This window comes from Kogia breviceps, chromosome X, assembly GCF_026419965.1.
Source record: "Kogia breviceps isolate mKogBre1 chromosome X, mKogBre1 haplotype 1, whole genome shotgun sequence".
NCBI classification, from domain to species: Eukaryota; Metazoa; Chordata; class Mammalia; order Artiodactyla; family Physeteridae; genus Kogia; species Kogia breviceps.
The window spans coordinates 119,524,650-119,547,407 of NC_081330.1; the positions used below are offsets into that span (position 1 = coordinate 119,524,650).

Here is a 22,758-nt window from a genome sequence, read left to right on the forward strand (position 1 = left end):
TTTGTTTTGGAACAGCTTTATTGAGATAAAATTCACGTACCATACAAATTTCACCCATTTACAGTGTATAGTTCAATGACTTTTAGTATATTCAGAGTTGAGCAACCATTATCACAATCAATTTTAGAAAATTTTCATCACCCCCAAAAGAAACCCCGTACCCACTAGCCATCACCTCTCCAATCTACGTGCCCACCCCAGCCCCAGGCAACCATTAATCTCGTTTCTGTCTCTGTAGATTTTGCCTATTCTGGACATTTCATATAAATGAAATCATTCAATATGTGGTTTTTTTCCTGTCTGGCTTCTTTCACTTTGTATAGTGTTTTCAAGGTTCATTCATGTTGTAACATTATCAGTACTTCATTCCCTTTTAATGGCTGAATATCATTCCATTGTATGGATAAACCACATTCTATTTACCCATTCATCTGTTGATGGACATTTGGGTTGTTTCCACTTTATGGCTATTATGAATAATGCTACTATGAACAACTGTGTACAAGTTTTTGTGTGGACCCTTTCTTTTATCTTGGGTATATACCCAGGAGTGGAATTGCTGGGTCATATGGTAACTCAATTTAACCTTTTGAGGAACTTTCAGACAATTTTTCAAAGTGGCTGCACCACATTTTACATTCCCACCAGCGATGTATGAGGGTTCCAATTTCTGCACACTTGTTATTATCTTTTTGATTGTAGCCATCCTGGTGTGTATGAAGTGGTATCTCTCATTGTGGTTTTGATTTGCATTTCTCTAATGAGTAATGATGTTAAGCATCTTTTCATGTGTCTGCTGTGTTTGTACACCTTTGAAGAAATGTCTACTCAGACCCTTTGCTCATTTTTGAAATTAGGCTGTTTTCAAAATATTGAGTTGTAAGAGTTCTTTATATATTCTAGATACAATTACCTTATCAGATATATGATTTGCAAATATTTTCTCTTATTTCATAGGTTGTCTTTTCACTCTCTTGAAGGAGTCCTTTGAAACACATATTTTAAAATTTTAAGTCCAACTTATTTTTTCTCTTTTGTTGTTTGTGCTGTTGGTGTCATATCTGAGAAACCATTGCCAAATCCAGATCGTGAAGATTTATTCCTATTTTTTTCCCGAGAGTTTTATAGTTTTATCTCTTACATTTAGATCTTTGATCGATTTTGAGTTAATTTTTATATACGATATGAGGTAGGGGTCTAACTTGATTCTTTGCATGTGGATATCCAAATGTCCCAGCACATTTGTCGAAAAGACTATTCCTTCCCCATTGAATGACCTTGGACCGTTATGGAAAATCAATTGACCAGAAAGGTAAGGGTTTATATTTCTGGACACTCTTTTTTTTTTGGCCATGCCGCGCAGCTTGTGGGATCTTAGTTCCCCGACCAGGGATTGAAACTGCGCCCTCAGCAGTGAAAGCATTGAGTCCTAACCACTGGACCGCCAGGGAATTCCCTGGACACTCAGTTCTATTCCATTGATCTATATGTCTATCATTATGCTAGTACCACACTGTTTTGATTACTGTAGCTTTGTAGGAAGTTGTCAAATTGTAATGCACGAGTCTTCCAACTTTGTTCTTCTTCAAGATCATTTTGGCTATTCTGAGTCCCTTGAATTTCCGTAAGAATTTTAGGACCAACTTGTCAATTTCTGCAAAGAAGTCAGCTGAGATTTCCTATTGGAAATTGCTCAGTACTTCAGAATTTAATAAACAGTGAGATTCGTAAAACATTTATCTGTAGGTAATTTATTTATGACAGCATATGAATTTTTTACTTCATTTAATTCATGACAGAATGTATAAAAAATAAAACGTTTATTGAGGGACATCTGAAGCCCAACAGAATCTTGCCATTAAACACATGAACTATGTTTGCAGTACTATTTCTTCTGTGGGGGAAACTTCTGGTTGAAGAATATTTTCAGAAATTCTAGAGGGTGGCCTATACTTGCAGGACATTTTTTTAAAATTGTGGTAAAATATACGTAACATATTACAGGAGATTTTTAAACAACTACATGAAATCCTATGAACAAAGAAGTAGCATTAAGTGTTGGCAAGGTTAAGAAAAAGTCTGAGCCGATTTTGGTATTCAGTGTGGGAGGAGGTTACTTACACGAGGTAAAGGTATTTCAAAATAAAGGTACTGCTGTGATTCCAGTCTCAGAGCCCAGAAGATTGCACCTCTGAACTGAGCCTTTGAGCAGACACTGACAGACGCTCATCTTTTTGTCTGCCTGGAGCATGGTTGCTGAGGCTTGCTGACAAATGCACACCTGTAAGGGCTATTGCTTCCCCTGTGATCCCAAGAGTAGTTCTAAGCTGGGTGGTTCTTAATCACGAGAACTTTACAGGGCTGATGTGAAGATCAAATAAGATAAATGCACCTAAAGTGCTTAATGAGCTCTGTATAAGTGGTAGTCAAGATTCAGTGACATTCCTTTTTAACTTCATAGGGCTGTCAACTGGGGCACAAATAATAGCAAAAATATTGTAGCAGCTAATATTTGTTGAGAATCTATCAAGTGCTTTGCAGGTTATCATCTCATTAAATCCTCACAACAACCCTATGAAGTAGGCACTATTATTATTTCCATTTAAAGATAAGGAAACCGAGGCACAGAAAAGTTAAGTAACTTGCATAAAGCCACACAAGATGTAGGTGATGGAGCTAGGATTGCACTCTGGCAATCCGACCCCAGATCCTGTGCTTTCAGCCATTTCACTAGTCTCTGGACCTCTAGTGACTTGTTTCAATGAAATCTTCTATTCTCAAATCAGTTCAATTACCACTTGATGGGAGATGGGAAGAAGAGTGGTACATGAATCACCCCATGTCATGAACCCATGTCAGTTTCTATACATGGAGACATAGTGATCACACTGTATAGTAGTGTTAAAGGGTATGGGCTTTCCAGTGAACATACTTGGTTTCAAATCTTAGCTGGGTGACCCTGGGCAGATTAACATAAAGTCCATAAACCTCAGTTTCCTCATCTACAAAATGGGGATACTACCCACTTTGTTGTCTTCCAAAAAATAAATGTAATAATAAAAGTAAAATACTTGGCATTGTGCCCAGCCACAGTAAGTGCTATGAACATAAAAAAATGACAAGCCCCAGTTACTTTGATTCAGTCTTGATAAACAGTATAGTTGAAATCACAGGCCACAAGTTTCCACGACACTTGAGAAACTTGGAGTGAAGATTTTGGTGACACAGGGTTTTAGCTCCTATCCTTTGTTTAGAAAGATAAAGAAAGTTGGAGAATATTTATACATGTTATCACAAAATTTAAGCTCTCCCCTGCCACCCCATTTACTTAGTTGGTCTTCTTATCCTTAAAGACAAAAGTGAGGGCCTGAAACAGGCTGGCAAATCTGGTTCCCTGCCTGTTTTTGTAAATAAAGTTTTATTGGAACGCAGTCACAGCCATTCGTTTACATATCATCTATACTGCTTTTGCACTACAATGGCAGAGTTGCATGGTGCGTAGGGTCGAGTAGTCAGAGATCCAATGGCTCATGGAGCCTCAAATATTTACTATCTGGCCCTTTACAGAAAGGGTTTGCCAACCCCTTGCTCTAAAACATGAAGAAATCCTTATTAAGCTGTCCACCTTTGCTTCCTCCATGGCACTAAGCAGGAGGCTGACATCTCTTCCCATCTTCCCCAAACCACCAAGTGACCAAGTGAGCGCCTGGCAACGTGCAAATGAGGCAACACTCAAGTGTAAAAGAAACCAAAGTTTTCAAAATACCAGAAGGGGAAAAGAGCTTTATAAATACAAAAAAAAAAAAAAAAAAATTATCAACATCAGTAAATAACAGGATTTGCCCTGCTTTACAATAATTTCTGTCCCTTAAACGGATTCCAACTTCAAAGGCCCATTATCCCTCATTTGAATTCAAACGAGTTCTTTACAAAGAAGGAACTACCACGGAGCTGCTTGTTGTGCTCAAGATGGGGAAGGCCTGGCAATCACATCAGTCAGTGCAAAATCTGCATTTTATTAAAGACATTTGGGAAGATCCATTCAAAAATACATTGTGCTCAGTAAAAATTAACCATTTCATGCTGATAATTAAGGTTACCACGGAATAGATATTTGTATAATATTTACAGCAACAATAGAAATTTTACAGAAGTTTAGAATGGAATACATGCCAGAAAAAACTTGATAAGATGTACCAATACATGATACAAAGAGTTATATAAACACTTTACAAATGGTTCATAATTAGCTTGTGAGGAATTTAAATATTCAACACTTTAAATTCAGCTTGGATTCAAAAATTAAAAAGGTTAACACCACGTCACACCCTTGCCACAGTACAAAGTATGGAATTACATTTCATATTATGGATTATAAAGTCTGTGCAATTAAGAATTTCAACTGATTCTTCATCTACCACAAACTTAGATGTTACATCATTCTGGCTTATCCCTATTTTTGTTTTCAGGCACAAGCAGGGTTCTCAAAGTCTCCCTGCTCTGTGTCTTCCCAGATACCCCCTTCAAACTTCCTAGAGATTGAAGAAGCTCAGAATAGTCTTCTAAATATATACAGAATAACTACCTGAATTCAAAATGGCACAAAGCAATTCTTGGAGATAGGAATTAGGGGCAACTATTTTGTTTGGTTTGTTTCTGTTAATCAGTCCACGTTCACGTGAGAATTTACTTCTTACAATCACAGCATTACCCCTCCAGCCTGACTCAATCAGTGACCAAGGAGGAAACAAGGAGAGGGAAATGGACTGAGGTGACTATAATCGATGGTATATCTCTAGTGAAAACAGATTTTATACAAGCTTTACTTTCCATTTTGGAAAATCTAAGCTGCTGTGGAGAACTTAAAAGTTCTCCAGAAGGAAAAGCATCATTTTTTTTCCCTTGAAACTGAATGCGTTGTAACTGGAGCTTTTGACAACTCTGGCGATAAACACTTTAATCCCCCAAAAGGGACAAAAGTCAAGGCATCTACCTTTTCTATTCCTGGGTTTTGTCTGATTAGCCCTGAAGCAGAGCACTAGGACAAGCTTGTCTATGCCTGAAATGAATCAGATCAGGCTTTCGGGAAAGTAAAATCCCAAACCAAAGGAAGTCCTGAGGAATTCTTTGCAGTCTGTCAAAACGGAGGGGATGGAGGAACAGATAAGGCCTCTTTCTCCCTGATACTCTGCGCTGGAAGAGTAGTGAACAAGGCAACTTCTAATCTGCATACAACATGGAGACCGATTTTTAAGATTCCAAAGGAAGATCAAAATACAACCCAAGGATCAAATGGGGTTCAGAGACCTTAACCTTGTGGGTAATGAAGGGCCTTAGAAGAGATACCAGTTTCACTGCCACGGTTCTCTGGCCCTAGAAATCCAACGTGTAGACTATTACAAATTTTTTTCTGGCAAGACAAACCTCCCTCAAACTTGGGAGCAAACGGTTAATGAATGGAAGTACAAGGCAGGTTGTGATCATATTTAATAGCCTATAGGAAATACACAGAAAGGTGGGTCAGTGCCTGGAGTGGAGAAAGGTGGAGTCAGGACCAGGCCTAACATTGATGTATTAACAAAGCACTACGGGAAATGAATATTCACATAGTAACTGACTTGGCACAAAAGTCTATGACATTTTATAGTACATTCGATTAAAAAAGAAGAAATAGAATAGAATAAGGGCAGCAGGCCCATAGTTTCCTAGCCACTTTACTTCTACCACATTGTGTGTATACAGAAAGACAAGGGACTCATCCTGTCACAGATTCACTTTCTTGCATTTACTCATGGTTTCTAAGACAGAATTTTTTACCCAGCTGAATCAGACCTCAAGTTATTATATTCTATATCTCAGCTGGTCAAGATGCAGAAGGAAGAAATCAGAACCACTTACAAGTTTTTATTTTGCAAGCTGGCCCTTTAAGTCTCTAAGAGAGCCTCCTTGTGAGATGCTGGCCCTGCGGATGAGCAACGGGACACTTACGACATTTGTACTGTTGTCTCTGCAGCCGCTTTTAAAGAAACCATTTTTTTTAAAAAAACTGCAAATAAGTATTCTCTGCCTACACACTTTATTAGTGATGAACTGAAGGAGGCAAGGAAATATTTCAATATTTTCTGACTTGGTTCAGTGTATCGTACCACATTCCCAGTTCACAAAAGTCTGAGTCTGTGGGCCTTAGTGCTCGCATGGAGCTCAATATCTTACTATAATGCAGGAGCTAACAAACTTCTAGATATAAAAGCACTGCTCTCCAGAAAATATGTTCCGACCAGGAGAGATTATGCAGATTTCTGAGTCCCAGCTGAGCTCTAGGAATAAGTCGCAATGAGCCATTGCCCTTGCTAAAAGTTGAGTCCCCACCAGGACCTAGGTGAACAGAAATGGACAGAGCCTTCTACATACCTGAAAAGTAATTCTCTTGGCCTTAAAAAAAAGTTGTACACTTATGAGTCATTCTCAATACTTAGCTAGAAGAAAATAAATGGCTTTTTTCCTTATTTACTCTAAAAACTAGTTTAAGGAGTGAGGGTACTATGACGTTAACTAAGAGGTGCTGGGAAGGAAAAACGGGATAGCATTTCGTAATAAAGCCCACTAATTTTCAGGTTAGGAATATGCTAAACTGTCTAACTCTACAACCACAACACACTTTATAATACATGATGCGACTGGAAACTAACCAGCATGGCTCTGAGCTTAGAATTAAAGTACAACTGCAAATGGTGAATCTTAAAGTACATTTTAAAAGAGATTTAACCAAAGCACACGGCACAAATACTCCTATAGCAGCCACATCATGACCATCAATTAAGAGATTTTTGCTTCTAATCGGTCTGTCATACGCCAATATTTGTAAAGAGTTATTAAATGACTTAAATAAAAAACGAAGACATTTTCTTTTGGGAGACACAGCTAAAAGCCACGAATGCCTTTGAGCAGTTGGTAAAAATCATGCCAATCTGCCAGGCTGCTGCTTGCTTCTAAATATAAGCTTCATGGCTCTATGAAAGATTTTCTAAGGATGCTGACCTAGAATTTAAGTTCTCAAACACCTATGAAGTGACTCTGGTCTCCTCCCAAAGGATGCACCTTTTAGCAGGTCCAAGATAATGAAAACAAACAATAGGATTCCAGGGATTCAAGAATTGTGGTAGAAAACTCTTTAAGAGAATGCAACGCTAATGAATTCATACCTGCAGTTTTGTAGCCTGCAGAGAACTAGCAGGGAGCCAAGCTCTGCAGACAGGTGGGCTTGGAATATGGTAGGGCAGGGTTTCCCAGCCTCGGCACCACTGACATTTGGGGCTGAATCATTCTTTGTCTGGTGGGGGCAGTCCTGGGCATGCAAGATGTTTAGCAGCATCCCTGGCCTCTACCTACTAGATCCCAGTAGCACACCACCACCCTCAGTTGTGACAACCAAACATGTCTCCTGCCATTGCCAAATGTCCCCAGGAGGCAAAATTGGCTCTGGTCGAGAATCCTGCCGTAGAGATAACTCACTTGAGCCCCTCAGCATGGAGCACTTTTTGTCTTGGGCTCTAGAGAGGCTAAACCTCTGACTGAGACCAAACAAGGTTTAGTAAAAGTTCATTCAGAACTTCTGAGAGGAATAATGAGGATGGCGGTAAAGCAAAAGTAGAAAAACAGTAAAGCAGAGTTTCTTTTCAAAAGATCAGTGATACTTCCATAAAACAAAGCAATTCATAAGCCTTCATTCAACCTTTTTATCCTTTAGGAAGTTAGGGCAGATGATAGAACATGGATGTCATAAACTTCCCTTCCTAAAGAAAATGCAGACTTTTGTGACCTTAAGTCAAGTCCTTAATCTTATCGCAGATGGCAATCTTTGTGAGGCCAATATTTCATCAACGAGAGGAAAATAAGTTCAGAGCTAAACGAGGGCCCATTAGATTTGAGAGAAAACTTTACCATGTGAGCAGGAAGAGAAATATGCATGCTAGAAATGCGAACTGTAGATCATTTACAGCTTACTGAGGTCAACGAAAGTCAGAACGGACAAAAGCTGAGAAGAGGATAAAAGAGCTACCTCAGAAACACTAGTTGAAAACATTGCAGATATTTTCTGGCTCAAATCTGGGAATGTACGAAAAGTATGTATTGACTCTTCATCAGTTAGGTTTACTTTGCTCTAGGTAGAAGGCAATTATTCTAGCCCTTCTTTGAAGAACCATCACGAATATAAATGTTCTGCAAATATCTGAGATCCCAATGTTAGCAAGGATGAAAACATGGGAAACCAGCCCCTAGGTGACAACGAGCCTCAAATGCCACAGCATGGCAATGTGACTGCGCAGTTCCTAAGCGCACAGCACAGTGAGAAGTCTTTCCAGAGGAAAAAATGGAGTTTCTGGTTTGCAAGGGGGAATACAAGGTACAGGTTGAGTTTAAAAAAGAAGAGTTACACACCCTTTTAGAGTCATTAGTATCCAGGCAAAAACTGCTAAGGGTCCACATCACTGTATAACTGGGCAGCTGCCTGGAAAAAGCCAGAATTCAGAGCTACTCAGACAGCACTGAACTGGTGAAAGCAGTAAGATATAAAAAGAACCGAAGAGCATGCAAACTACTGGTTTGAATCAAATTGTTTCAATGATAGTACCTAGTTGAGTTTTATTTTAGTGCCTATTACACTTATTAAAATTAAATTAAAAGCACCTTAAAATGACCTCTATATATAATCAACACACATCATTATAGTAATTATATAAAAATGCAATATGCACACAATTTAAGCTTCAAAGAAACTAAGACCTTTTTCTTTATTATCTTCATAATCATCAGAGCTATGATTCTTAAAATGTTGGGGGACAGGAACAGTAACTCAGCAGATTTCAATTATAGCCACTTGATTCAGGGGCTGATACTCTCACAATCCTGGGACAGGTAATAAATACTGAGAAGTTACCTCTTTGAGGGGTGGGAGGGGACCGTTAAAACTATTATTGCTAAGAGACTACTTCCGAAAATCTAATACTCTTGATGGATGATGGTATTGAGGTGATTTCTGTCAAGGATGGTCCAGAAACGCGGGGCTATGACCCTTGTTGGCCAAAGGCCTTGATGATACTTGGGAATAACTTGGGAGTTGAAGGAGATCAAATGAGGGAAAGATTAAGTCCGGTTCTGGCCACGTGTGCGTGCGTATGTGTGTTTACTGATGTGCATGATAAACTTGTTATAAATGGACCGTCTCAGGAAGGTGAGTATAGCAATTTTCTCTACATCTGGAATTGCTTCAGGAGGCTTTTAAATATATTGGAAAGAGCAATAACAAAAAAAGCATTTAGAAATAGGAATGCCACACATGTATCTCACACGCTACCAGCCAAGAGTCTCCAGTACAGTGCACAGGATTCAGGAGCATAGAGCTGGTTTGCAAGATCTGCAGATACCTTTTACAACCTCGCAACTAGGAATGTTCACTGGCAAATCTTTGGTCTATGCCCTACACTAATGCTAAGTAGAAGAGCACATTCTCTCTACAAAGACCCATGAGTAACCCTGGATCTGTTCTCCCCTCAGGTGCAAGGAGTGTCCCTGGACACGAAGAGGAGCCAACTGTGTGAGGACGGAACAGGCCTGCTGGAGTTCTCACTGGCCTAGCCAACTTTCTTTCCCTGTGGGTTCAGAAGGAGATGCTGCATCTCGTCTGCTACCAAGGATCGTGTCTAGAAGGTGCCGCTGGCGCCTGAAAGTTTAGCAAGGTTCCTACCGTTACAGTCACGAGCAGCCACAATTCAACTCCCTTGATTAGAAGTATAATACTCACTTCATATCACAAATGTATAAAAATATGGCAGAGAGTGTCATAACGATACTTTCTTTAAATGATTATATTTATAAAACAGACAGATATTTACCATATATATATTTATATATAGAATAAAATACTCCTGATGCAATATATAAACGTTACTGTTTAGTTTTTATAGAAACTACTGTAGCTGTCCCACTGCTTCACAATGTTCCAAACAGCTCAAAATAACTTTACGTTTAACAGAAAAGGTATGATTATAACAGTACAATATTAATTAATTATAAATAAATGTTACAAACCCTATCAAATATGGAAGTTTAGAAAACAATTTAAGACACACAGTTAGTTCATCTGCTAACCCTTCAAAGGGATACTCTTGGACTACAATAAACCCCACATTTAGTCTAGGCGGAACAAAATCTGTGGTAAGGACATCGGTCAACACATATTTTTCTATCCCTTGCAGTGCCAAAACATATCCTGGCTTTCCCAAGTTCAACGGCGATTGCACTAGATCTGGAACCTAAGGGGGAGAACCTGGCAAAACTGTCTTCTTCCTCAGCTGCACACTATGCACTCTCACACAAGACTCGTGGGGACTGGTGATCCCTAAGGAACTCCTGTGGCTCTAAGATCCCTGACTAGCGTTTGTGGCTGGCCGTGAGGAGCCAGCTGGCTCCACACATACAATATTGCACACACCTTGATAAAGCTGAAAATACTGGCTTACCACCCCTGCCCCGCCCATTCCCTACCCACCCCACCCCCGCCCCTCCCCTCCTAACCGGATTGTCCCTTTCCCCCCCACCCCCCACTCCAGCACACATTACAAGGCTGTCTCTTTTAAATCATTCAGATTTGGCATTCGGGACCTATTTGTTCTGTTATAAGGGTGCCCGTTTGGCCCACTCTTGGCACCCAGCTGTTCAGAGTAGGAAGGCCCCTCTGTGGCACTCCTGGTCACAGGCGACACGTGCCAACCAGGGTCCATCTGACCTGGCAGCTGGAGGGCCGGCCTGCCCTTTGGTGTTGGCTCCTGCCGGATGTTACTGCTCCCACCAGAGGCCTGGCTCAGTGGGTGAATCCGAATTTCTGAGAAGGAATTTTTGGCTTGTTGAGTTGTTAAGGGCTGGAAGCGGGGGTCTGAGGAAGCCGGGTGATTTGAGGCTGAAGAGAGATGTAACAGCTTGCGCAGTGATTTTAGTGGCTGGCTCTGAAAGAAAAGATGAGGGTGCATGTAGGATTTAATTTAGAGTAGACTTGAAAGCTGGGAGGAAACGGAGCACAGACCTGAGATTACTGCATGGAGCCAGGGAGGACGGGCCAGTCCAGCCTTATCTGTTCTTTTGTTCTTTTTCAGGCAAGATTGAAGTTATTTTTCTTTAATGAAAAAGCCTAGAAATGTAGAAGAAATCTAGAGCTGGTGTGGTGACTGATCAAAGGCGTAGGCACCTTGTATCTGGCTGCATCCCATCTTTATGGGGGAGAGGGGGGAGGTCTCATGCGCCAACCATCAGGAAGAAGCAAAAGAAGGGATGTGCTTCTCCCTTTCGAGAAGACTTCCTTCCCAACAGCTCCGCATAAAGCTGCCACTTAGGTTTCACCTGCTAAAACTCAGCCATTCGACCATAACTAGCGGCAAGAGTAACTGAAAAAAATGTAATGTTTCAATAGGTAGCAACATACTCGGCTAAAAATTGTGTACCCCCTTCTGTTCTTATCTCCCTGATTTTCCCTTTCCCTTGGCATTGCAAAATCCCAATGTTCCCTTTCTGTACGTTATCTTTTTTTTTTTTTTTTTTTTTTGGTTTTTTACTGTTTTGAGGGGGAGGTAAAGTTTGGGCACTAAAAATGCAAAGCACACAGAAATAAGCAAAAGCCCTAGAGACTCTAAAACACAATTCACTCATAGGGAGCCTTTGCCTCCTAACAGCCTGTCTGCTGTGGGCCTGGGGCCTGGGCCTCATGGGGTGCTGCACTGTGGGGGGACTTCAAAACAGGAGGGAGGGTCCCAGAAGCCATCTGCCCCACAGGCTCCTCACTGGCCAAAGCTGACTCACGCCCCTTTCCTCTTTATCAGGCTTGATGGGGTCACCGTCAGAAGAGGCATGGGAAAGCACCCTGACATTCAAGGCCTTCACCGCGGACCCCGGCACATGGGCCAAAACCCCAGACTGAGGCACCTCTGGTTGCCAATCCTCAAGGGCCTCAAGGCTTTTAAGGGCTCAGCAAAGTAAAATGTTGATAATCTCAAGAAATACTAAAGAGTTGGAGGAACAGGGCATTGAAATCCAGGGGGCTACTGCTTGAGCACTGACTCAAGTAGAAATCGCTCCTGGGGAAGCATCCTCCATGGTCATTCCTGGTGATTTTTACAGCCCTGACCACATGTAACTATTGAACAATCACAATAGTTCAGATGGAGATATAAAGTTACCTGAAAAGAGCTTCTTGGCAAAAGAAGTGGTTACACAAAGAAGGCTCTAAAACCCTGTACTTTCTCTCTCTCTCTCTTTTTTTTTTTTAATAAATGAGGAATAGAACATCAGGCCCTCTCACTCAGAGCCTTGTGCTTTTAGTTCGGGTACACGTCCAATCACTGGGATATCTGGTTCTCTACACTGTCTTCACCCCTCCAGCCAATCTTATGTTAGAAGCAGAAAATGTAAAAGGCTGGGCAAATACAGTTGAAATTTAGGGAGCTCTTCTCAGCACCTCTAAGTAACAGCTTATAGTTAAAGAGAGTAAACAATAAACCTATAAAATAGAACCTACTCCTCCAAATCACAGAAATCCATGGTCATTTATAGGCACAGTAACATTTATAGGCACAAGTAACCCTACAACCTCAAAAGCTCATGAGGGTTGTGAGAAATTTCAGTACAGAGGAATAGAGATTTATAAAATATTGAATATAATCAAAAACAAGTTAGATTATGTTACTATGCTCATTATGGGTCTCTGAAAAGATACAATATTTAAAAATTTCCATCAAAACAGTTTGCTTCAAGGAGATAAGACCTCAGTTACCTGAAAAACTTATGGATTCGGTTTCTGCTTATTTCCCCATTATGGCAAAGAAATGTGACTATACATACTTTCTAATATGCAGTTCCTAATGCGAACGTTTGCCGGTTTTCTATCAAAACCAGTATGGATTTCAGAAGCTTAAACAGTCTTTCAGAAAGCTTATTGTATCTGTCTTTCAAAGCGCAGTTTGTAGGCTACCACCTTTAACGAACCCTTAATCTTCACACTACCTCCTCTTACCTTCCCCTACATTTTATGGTACGCTTCTCTTTTACCATGAATTATGGTCATTTGTGAATTTTCTCCCTCTCCTAGGTTGCAGAGTTTTTGTGGACTGGAACCGTATCTTATTCATTCCCCTTAATCGTCCTCCCCCCTACCCGCAGGTGAAGACTAATAGAAGCTCGCTTTTTTTCTCCATTCATCCGGACTCCCAAGATGCATCTGGCTATTTCTGAGGATATATTCTGGGGAGACTCTCAGCCTCGCTGTAACATTGAGAGGCTAAATTTATCAACCCTGTCCTCTCTTCAGGAGAGACTGGTCACTGCAGAGTCTGAGAGTCTAGGAGTGATGCAGGCACCACTCACTTGGGTCTGTAGATCAGAGATCTTCTCAGGACGCCACTCCTTTGGTCTGCTGCTTGGAGTGCTAGCAGAGTGAATGGCTTTCTGTAATGTCAGAAGATCAGGGCCATCAGAATTGGGCACCTAGAGCAGAATATGGACAAGGATTCAATAATCACACCAGTAAGCCTAAACAGGATATGCAACCACACGCAAGAGGAGAACGAAAGCAAATCAAACCAAACCAAAACTCAACCCCCCTCCCCTCCAAAGACGACTCAATAAATAAAGAAATCAAAACTCTCCCAATGTTCACAAGGCAAGTGATGCTAGTTAAAGTCTGCTGCCCTCTTAATAATTTTCCCTGCATTAGGAAAAATTGGCAGATGTCATGCAGCTTTGTTAAACCTCAACCCTTAAAGCATTCCCATGCTGTTAGTTTTAGTCGCTGTAAGAGAGAGCAGTTAAATTGAGCTGTACCAGGAATTGCTGCCGTATCCTCATTCCATATTGCAGTTAGGTTATGAACCAGTTCAATAAAACAAAAATTTGTTCCTGCTGGGAAAATGATCCATACACTGCGTTTGGTGGTGCCAAAGAAGTCTAGCAGGCTTTTAAGGATAGCAAAGTGAGAAAGTATGGTTTGAATCATATTCCCAAGACACTACCCAGTAAATATGGGTCTAGCATTATGCACTATGAAAGTGCTAGAAATTTGTGCCACAAATTCCAGACGAATGCAATTGGTCCACTCACCGATTCTGGTGGGCGGAGGAGAGTGCAAAAGCCCTGGCCTTCAACTAAGTGACCAGCAAAAGCTAGAGCCAGGCAAGGAAAGAGCAAGTCACCAACTAACAGAAGCTGTTTTTTCATGGAGCCTGCAAGCTCACCCAATTTGGTCAATTTCACTTGGTTTCAAAGAGACAAACTGCCAACCAAGTGTTAACAAACTTTGTGAGCCAAACCAAAAGACATCTGTTAATTGTAAATGTTAATCAAATTCTTTACAGGAAATAAGGGATTTTATGAATACTGTCTGCCAACCACTGGCTAATCAGACAACCCAAACTAGCCTTTCACTAGTTTGTTTGTTTAATAGCCTTTTATGCTTCAACCTCCTTAACTGATTCAGAAAATCCAGAATGTCGAAGAATTTGTATCTCAGTGAATTTATGGAACTGGCTCAGGTACTTAACTAGCACAAAGAGAATATGACCCCATGAAAATAAAAGACATGCTGTTGTCATCAGTAAAACAAGTTTACTGGAGCAGTTTTCAGGGCTACCATACGTAAAAATGGGTACCATGGGTGGAGTGACTACAGGAAGCTTTTTCAAAGAAGAACTATGCTTTAAATGATTCTTTGAATTAAAAAGAGGAAAGAGGGATTTCTTGATGCTTGGATTCTCCCCGTTGGTGGAATCTGTCTGCAATATAAGATACAAATAAACTAATTGCCAAGGAAAAAAAAGAAGGTGTTCTTATCGAAACTCCTAGCCCTTGGATGCCCTCAAATTGTTAAATATTAACAGTCACTGAAAGAATCTCTGTGCTGTGTGTGCATCTTGAGAGGTTCTGTGTCATTTCTCACCTGGACAAGAAGATGCCAATAATGTAAAATCAAGACACGTAGAAACTTCTGTGTATATAAAGAACATTCGGACAGGCTCAATACCTATAGCAGGAATGTCTCTAGAGACCTACACACATATATTCACATTAAGCTTACAAAACATTTAAGGATTTATTTACTTATTATCAGAAATAGGACTGTTACAAAGAATTGTGTTTAAAGGGCTACTGATGAACTTCAATCTTTTCCTAACTGCCAGAGGACTTAAGCAACTAAATAATCTACCATGTAATCTGCCTGCCTATCAGGAAAAAAGAAAAAGACACCGCAAACCTTTCTGAACGTGGTCAACTCTTGAAACAGAAAATATCACTTGGAAGAGGAATATATCAATATTGTAGGATTCTACCGCTGAGGAGGAAGTATGGTTCTACGCTGTGAGAAGTATTCACCCCATGGAAAATAGCTGGCACAATTCAGAATACGCCACAAAAGTGAAGAAACGGAAAGTTCAATCTTTAAACTGAAGCATGATTACCAGTTGAGATACTAACTAGGGTAAAATTACCAAGTTGGCAAAGTCACCCTATGCTCTGAGGGCTTATGTAACTGTCTGAATGTGGAACTGAAGCCAGATTTCCCAAGGAGGCTTCCAGATTTGCTTGAGTCAAAGCAGGCCTCTTTACAATACAGAATGATTTTCTGACACGACTTTTCCCTGTTTTGCATATTTCAGTTGTCAGAGAACCAGAATGTATATGAAGGTGTTCACATCATCTTTTATTGGTGTGTATGAAGACATTCGAGTAAAATAGCCCATAAGGTTTCCTGCTCCCAAGACAGGGATCCAGGAAGAGTTTAACTTGCATGTCTAGGGAGGCCACAAGAAAGCCCTCAGACATGTATATGTATAACTGATTCACTTTGCTGTACAGCAAAAAGCAATACAACATTGTAAATCAACTATACTCCAATAAAAAAAATAATAAATAAAACAAAATAGAGAAGCAACAAGGATATAATGTATAGCACAGGGAATTCTAGCCATTATCTTATAATAACTTTTGAGTGTAAACTGCAAAAATACTGAATCATTATGCTGTACACCTGAAACAAATGTAATATTGTAAATCAATTATACTTCAATTAAAAAAAAAAAAAAAAAAAAGACAAGTAGCCGGAGGCGCTCCACACCGGTGGGCCCCTGGCAGGGACTGAGCCAGGCCTACTATTCAGGAGAGCCTACCTCCCGTTCTCCCAATTGATTGTGCAACTTTGGGCAGGTCACAACTTGCCTGGGCAGTTAGCAAAATAAAGGGGTTAAACTAGATTTAGGACCCACAGAGGCTTCTCTCTGTGCCTGGGTCTCAGATTACCATTTTGTTGAATCTCATGCAAAGGCCACAATGCTTTAAATCTTCCAAAGTTCGTTTACCTACTTTCCTTTTGCTGAGTTCTAGAGAGTGAGGAAAAGTTAAATTTAATTCTGTTCCAATGCTCATTTCAAGGAGGCAGAGTTAACACAATGTCAAGCTTGGGAGCCTGAGGTCTGCCAGGAAGTACTATGCTGAGTGCTTTTTGGAAATCTTACTCCAGATATCAAAGTCCTTTCAACATTTTTTTTCCTCTTTTAATTAAAAAAAAATGCAGAGGGTATAAACAACTTGTGGTTTGGAAGGCTTAAGTCATTGTGACCTGTGCAGAGATATTTTGCAGTTGCTTTACATATCAAAAACGAAAAGTATGAAACCCTAAAAAAAGTAAGTTCAAGTGGAGAGTATGTTAGAGAATAGTAAATTTCCTATTTACCCTACTCTACACTGTTTAAACATCTAAAACTTGAACCAGATCCTGAATAATAGTCAGTCAACATACACATACTTGACTCATGCCATGGTGAGCCGCAGGTTTAACGTTGGTCTAAGGCAGACATCAAAAGCTAAATCTACATACAAAAACACCTTCAATTCCTGTGTCCTTGCTACTTTTATCCACTTAATCACCCTACAATGGCTATGGGCCTGAGGTTAAGAACAAAAACAAACTCGAAATAAAAATAACAGTGGTTAGGAGGAGGTAGTCTAAGTTTAATGTTCATGATGGATAAATCTGTTCCACAGATGATGATATAAGTTTTATTAGCACTTTACATATTTTAAGCTTCTCTACTTCAAATCATGTCTATTTTGTTCATCTGGTCTAAATAACATATGTAGTTAATATGCAACTAAGTGACATCTTGACTGGACCTTCTACTTTAAGTGAGTTTCAGTTAGCCATATAGGCAGGTTTTGTTTTTTTTCTAAATAAACATTCAGGAAAATTATGCAGCCATTAAAATGAAGATAATAAAATCTGTGTAGTAACGTACATATTGTGTGTATGTATGACAGAAATACTATTAAAAAGCCAGAATACAAAATTATACTAGAATGACTACTACTATTTAAAACAAACTGAGAAACCACCTTCTTTCCATAAACATATGCACAGGCCAAAAAGCTAGGAGGAAATATACCAAAATCCTATTACTAGTTGTGACAGGGTGGTGAGATTAGAAATGATCATTTTTTTCTCAATTTTTTCTCTAATGAGCTCATATTTATATTATAGTGACATCATAAATTTAACAAACAAGCAAGTAAAGAGTAACCTAGAAAGGCAATCTAGGAAGGCCTTTATTAAATCCTTACTTCAAATATTATATTCCTTTTTACTATCATCTATCTCATCTTTACTCACCACTGAGTCATAATCCTAGACTTTTCGTAACGGAACAGACCTCAGAAAAACTGAGTCTAATCTATTCATCTTAAGAGATGAAATCATCAATGAAGTCCATCTGAGTAGGTCATTTTGATTATGCCTTTTTTCCTTTTTAAATAAACGAGAGTCAATCATGTATGAAGTAAAACTAGAAACAAAATAATTTAAAATGGCTGACTCAACCTTGTCTAGTCTCAAAGGTGTCATAAAAGCAAAGGAGGAAGAACTCCTCGCGTGGGTGAAGACGTTCCTGCTGGCCTCGAGGTCTGGCTTCCCCACGTGCTCTCACGTCACTAACCAGCAGAATCCTTGCCTGGTTGGTTCAGTGATGTGACGTGCACAGTTCCATGCAGCCAGCCCTTGGTTCAGGTGGAGGGCTCTCAGGAAATGAGAGTCATTCCATTTCACAGTTCAGTCAATCACAAGATAAACATGTCCTACTAAAGCAAGCCCTGAAATGCCAAATACTATGACCTGTCTGTGACTAGGCAGCCCAGAAATGCACTTGTCAACATGGGAATCAGACAACCAGCGAGGGGAGAATAATGAACGATGGTTAGTTAAGAATTTTAAGATTTAAACACAAACCAAAACCATTTCCTAAATTTTCACGTATCTTTAACCCTCAGAGAGAAATACATCCTGCAGCTTCATAGTTTTTACATGAATATAAACCCACATGGATAAGATGTTTATTGAGAAAGGGTTAAAGCATTCTCTTCCATCCAAATTAAATTTCTTCTATTCCTGGAGATTCTGCTGAACCTAGAAAAGGCTCTGTGAGAGGAGGATAGTTGTATAGAATTTGAGAAAGAAACATATACAGTATATGCATGTTGTCTCAATAAGAAAATAATTCACTTTGATTGTCACATACAAAGTGTAAAGTACCCACAGACTAATGCAGACTCATACGGATGCCACTGTAAATAGAAACTGGCCATCTACTTACTGTTTGAGATTTCTTCTTTTTCTTTTTCATTGACCTGAAAAAACCTTGTTTTTCCTTTTCCTTGAGTTGTTCAGAATGACTAATGTTTTCAGGACTTTTCCTAAATGGGAAGACATTTTTATCATATTGATCTTTCAATCATTCTCCTGCCATCATATGACAAATATAATGAAGACGAAAAATGCATGACACCAGGTTCAAATAGCCATGAAGAATCAAGCACATAGGTAAAGAGCCTCTAAAAAGCACAGAAGGAACTGAATCTCATCAACCATGGTTAATGATTAGCCTTTGGCAAAGGCTCACACGAACTAGCAATTTGAGCATTATTACAAATGATCTGTAACTATGCTGCAGGACCATTTTCATGCTGTTGAAAACCTCAGAATTAGAGTTTGAAAAGCACACGCTTTGAAGGATGGCTTTTCTGCAGTCCTCTGAGAGAAACAGAAACATTTTCAGTATCTTCGTTTTTCTATTTACCTTTTAAAAACCAGCTTAACAAGTTCATTATTAGTGGCTTGCCAAGGTACTGAACATTAAAAAAAAAAAAAAAAAAAATACTGTTACAGAAACCTTACAAATAAAAGTAAAAATTGCCTGAAACTGGAAAATCCCTTTATAAAAATCTTATATCTATTTATTAAAACTAAATTAAAAATAGATAAGGTATGAAAAAATGGAGACAGGATGAATGCTTTAATACAAAGCACTCTTCTGGAAAGAAAGCTTCTAGCTGAAAATAAGGACATTAAGCGTCATACCACTGACACCACCAGGTATTTTAATACAAATAGGAGATATTAAAAGAGAGCAAACAAGACACCTCAGCCCCAAGAAGGTGACTACTTGTATGTTAACAGAGGCCCTATATTACTTAAATTAATTTACGGTCTTTAAAAAACAACTGGAATGGTGTCATTCTTGAAAAAGGCACATTCCACGGGCCCTATTTTGAATTTGAACATCTAGATGACTGTGGAAAACCATTTTATCAAATGACTGAATTCCTTCTATTAGCTATTCCCCAAAATCAAGAGTAGAAACATCAAAGGTGACCGAATTCATTCATATTTATGGTTTTAGAGTACTGAACAGTAAAGTTACCAGAACATCTAAAAAAATATGAGCAAACCAGCATCCTTTACTTGATTAAACCTGTGTGAAGGCAGAAAACATCTATACAAACCATACAGATCCACATGATAGAAAACACCATGAAGCTATTTTTAAAAATCACATCTTCACAGATTTTTCAATAATGTGAAGGAATATTCCAACTACAATATGAAGTGAAAACAGCAGGATTCAAAACTTTCTATAAAATATGAGCCCAACTGTATTTTTTTAAAGGCATATATATATATATATATATATATATATATATATATATACACACACACACACACGTTTTTTAAAAAGCAGGAAGAAAATTTTTAAAAATCTTAACAGTTATCACTTCTGGGTAGTAGGATTATTGGTGATTTGTTGTTACTTCTTTTTAATTTCAACAACAAACATGTACTGCAGGTATAATAAAAAGGTTTTACAAACCACACAAAATTCATTTGAAAAGCCACGAACTCATGATCAAAGACCACAAAGGAAAAAATTTAGAAAGACAGAGAGACACACACAAAAAACAAGAAGTAAAAACCACGACTGTTTGAAGGAGCAATGGTCATTTCTTCTTAAGTGTTTGGCCTAAAAGTTAATGGGAATACCAAAGAAGTAAAAACATGTACTGTAGGCTCAAGTGTTCTTGAAACTCATTAGGACCTGCAATTTTAAACCTCACTGAGAGAGCTCCAAGTTCTGAAGCTAAAGTTTTGTAATACCACACAACCAATAAAATAATTAGCATTGGAACTCAGAATGACGCATTTAAAAATTTGAAAGTTAAAAAGCTTCAGACATGATGGAATGAGTGAGAATGGAATAGTGAAAAGTTAAAGATTCTTTAAACTCAGTGTTGTAGTGCTGGAAAAAGCACTCCCATCCTAATGACAGACTGGGCCTATTCGGTCAAAGTTTCTTACGACAAGTACTGTTGAGATTAAGGAGATGAAACCCTTGGATGGGGCCGAAAGACAGACTGACCTAAATTCCAGGCCACAGCATTCAGTTATGTGAGGGTTCTACGGAACACAGCAGAACAGTGTAAGTAGTTTGCTGGAATCACAAAAGCACCACTCTTAGAATTGAAAGGAACCTTAGAGAGCATCTAGTCCAACCAGCAATACTATTCCTAATGTTCTGTAACTTCCAGAAGTTAAAGAATTATATGCTTATGATATAGCTTATGTCCTTCCACAATGGGGTCTGCACATAACCTAGAAGCACAACAGAGTACTCAGATTAACGGGTAGAAGTTTTTGCTAATCAGAATTCAAGTCTAACAAAATCTCAAAGGTCTGCTGAGGGTCAGTAGTTAAAGTGCTTTCTGCCAACCCAGGAAATCTTTAAGGGGGACACATTCATCATGACCACAATCTCAGGATGAGAATGGGCGTTACTATAAGAATGTTAACATTGGCATGAGAGGAAGTGAAGGCTTGAGATACTAGTCCTAGGAGGAGCAGGATTTGGGTAGGAAGAAGAGTCTGTCCAATAAGAGGAAAGTGAGAGGATGGGGGGGGTGGGGGAAGGGTACTGAAAGAGAAGAAGCAGCAGGACAAAAAGCCCTAGTCACTTGCAGTTCCTTGTGTCCCCAAAACACAGAGGATGAATCAAAGCCTTTCCGCAGGGTCTCTTCAGAGGCACTGGATAAACTAGAGGCCGGGGGGAAAGGGAAATGATGAGGAAAACATCCTCAAGCTGGAGCTGCAGAGAGGCGATAGGGCCAAGATCCAGGTGGGAAAAGATTCCAGGGCCCAAAGCAAAAAGGAAAATAAACTACCCTTGGACTAGAGGATGAAAGCTAGGAGTAAGGTGTGAGTAGGCATGCATCACAAGAGACAAAAAAGGAAGTCAGAGAGAAAGAAACAGTGCCAGTCGGGGAGAGAGAGGGAGACAGAGAGGGAAAAGACAAAGAGAGGGAAAAGCTACACTGAATCGTACACATACAGAGAATTAACAGAGAAACAGAAGGGAGAAAAGCCTGTGAGAGAGACTCGGGGATGGAGAGAAGCTGCCTGGAACACAGGCACCTAAAAAGCTGTGTGCTGTACAAATGAATGAAAAGACTTGAACATTTATAACCAGTAGTGCACCCAAAGGGTAAGAGCGAGCCGCATGACTTAATCTCATTTGTGAATTCTGGACCCTGCTATTGATTCTACCTGGTACGGTCAACAGTTGTGTGCTGAGCTGAGCTAACTAACCGTGCAGGCAACAGATGGGTTCAAGAGGAGCAGCACAAGAGAAGGGCAAGTGGGTGGTCACATAAATCACAGGGACAGGAGCTTTCAGAAGGACCACCCAGCTAGTCACTTGGCACAGTGGGGGGTGGGGTGCGCAGTGAGGATGATGGGGGAGGAGTGTGTGTGTGCGTGGGGGGCGGGGCGGTTAACAATAACAGTCTCCTTCCTGAACAGTCATGGAACTCAGAACAGTATCTACCACAACAGCTACTACTTCCATAGGGAAGAGGAAAGAGAATTCAAAAGACTCACCTAAAAAAAGGAAGGAATTAAAACTGACTGAATCAAAGCCAACCAACACTTACAGAGTACTGTGTATGCACCAGGATCTCTGTTAGGTGTTGGAGATACAGAGAAAAACTAAAACAAGGAGTGTGACCTCAAGCTGCTCACAGGCTCAAGGCAAGAGACCCACAGGTTTGACGGAGGGCCGGGAAGCGCCAGCATAATCCCCCCAAGAGCAGCAGCACGAAGGCGCACAGAAGAGGAGAGACGCTGACTCTGTGACACTTGCCCTGCCACCCTCCCGCCCTGCCAGCGAGACTAGGGTGGGCCGGCTAATGTCTGAGAGTAGGAAGTCAGTGACTAATTCTACAGGAATAATTCTGCGAGTTAGCATGACAAGCAATAATGGATACCAATGTCTTCATAACTTTACAAGAAGAGAAAGCCTGCGGTTGTGCAAGTGAGTGACAGCAGTTCTTCACTTATCTCAACTA

At 39.9% G+C, this 22,758-nt stretch overlaps 1 protein-coding gene across 5 annotated transcripts in view; it reads right to left on the reverse strand.

The window, feature by feature from the left end:
* Positions 1-9,858: 9,858 nt before the first annotated feature.
* CDKL5 (cyclin dependent kinase like 5) overlaps positions 9,859-22,758 on the reverse strand; it is a 173,334-nt gene continuing 160,434 nt past the window's right edge. For 3 of the 5 annotated variants that reach the window (XM_067022935.1, XM_067022936.1, XM_067022937.1), the window contains 4 exons: positions 18,678-18,777; positions 14,691-14,813; positions 13,411-13,530; positions 9,863-11,003 (listed from right to left, as the gene is read on the reverse strand). In XM_067022935.1, the coding sequence (XP_066879036.1) occupies positions 10,617-11,003; positions 13,411-13,530; positions 14,691-14,813; positions 18,678-18,777 (730 nt within the window). In that variant the 3' untranslated portion in view covers positions 9,863-10,616. Of the gene's footprint in view, positions 11,004-13,410; positions 13,531-14,690; positions 14,814-18,677; positions 18,778-22,758 lie in introns of all 5 variants that reach the window. The other 2 variants (XM_067022938.1, XM_067022939.1) reach the window with 1 other exon arrangement.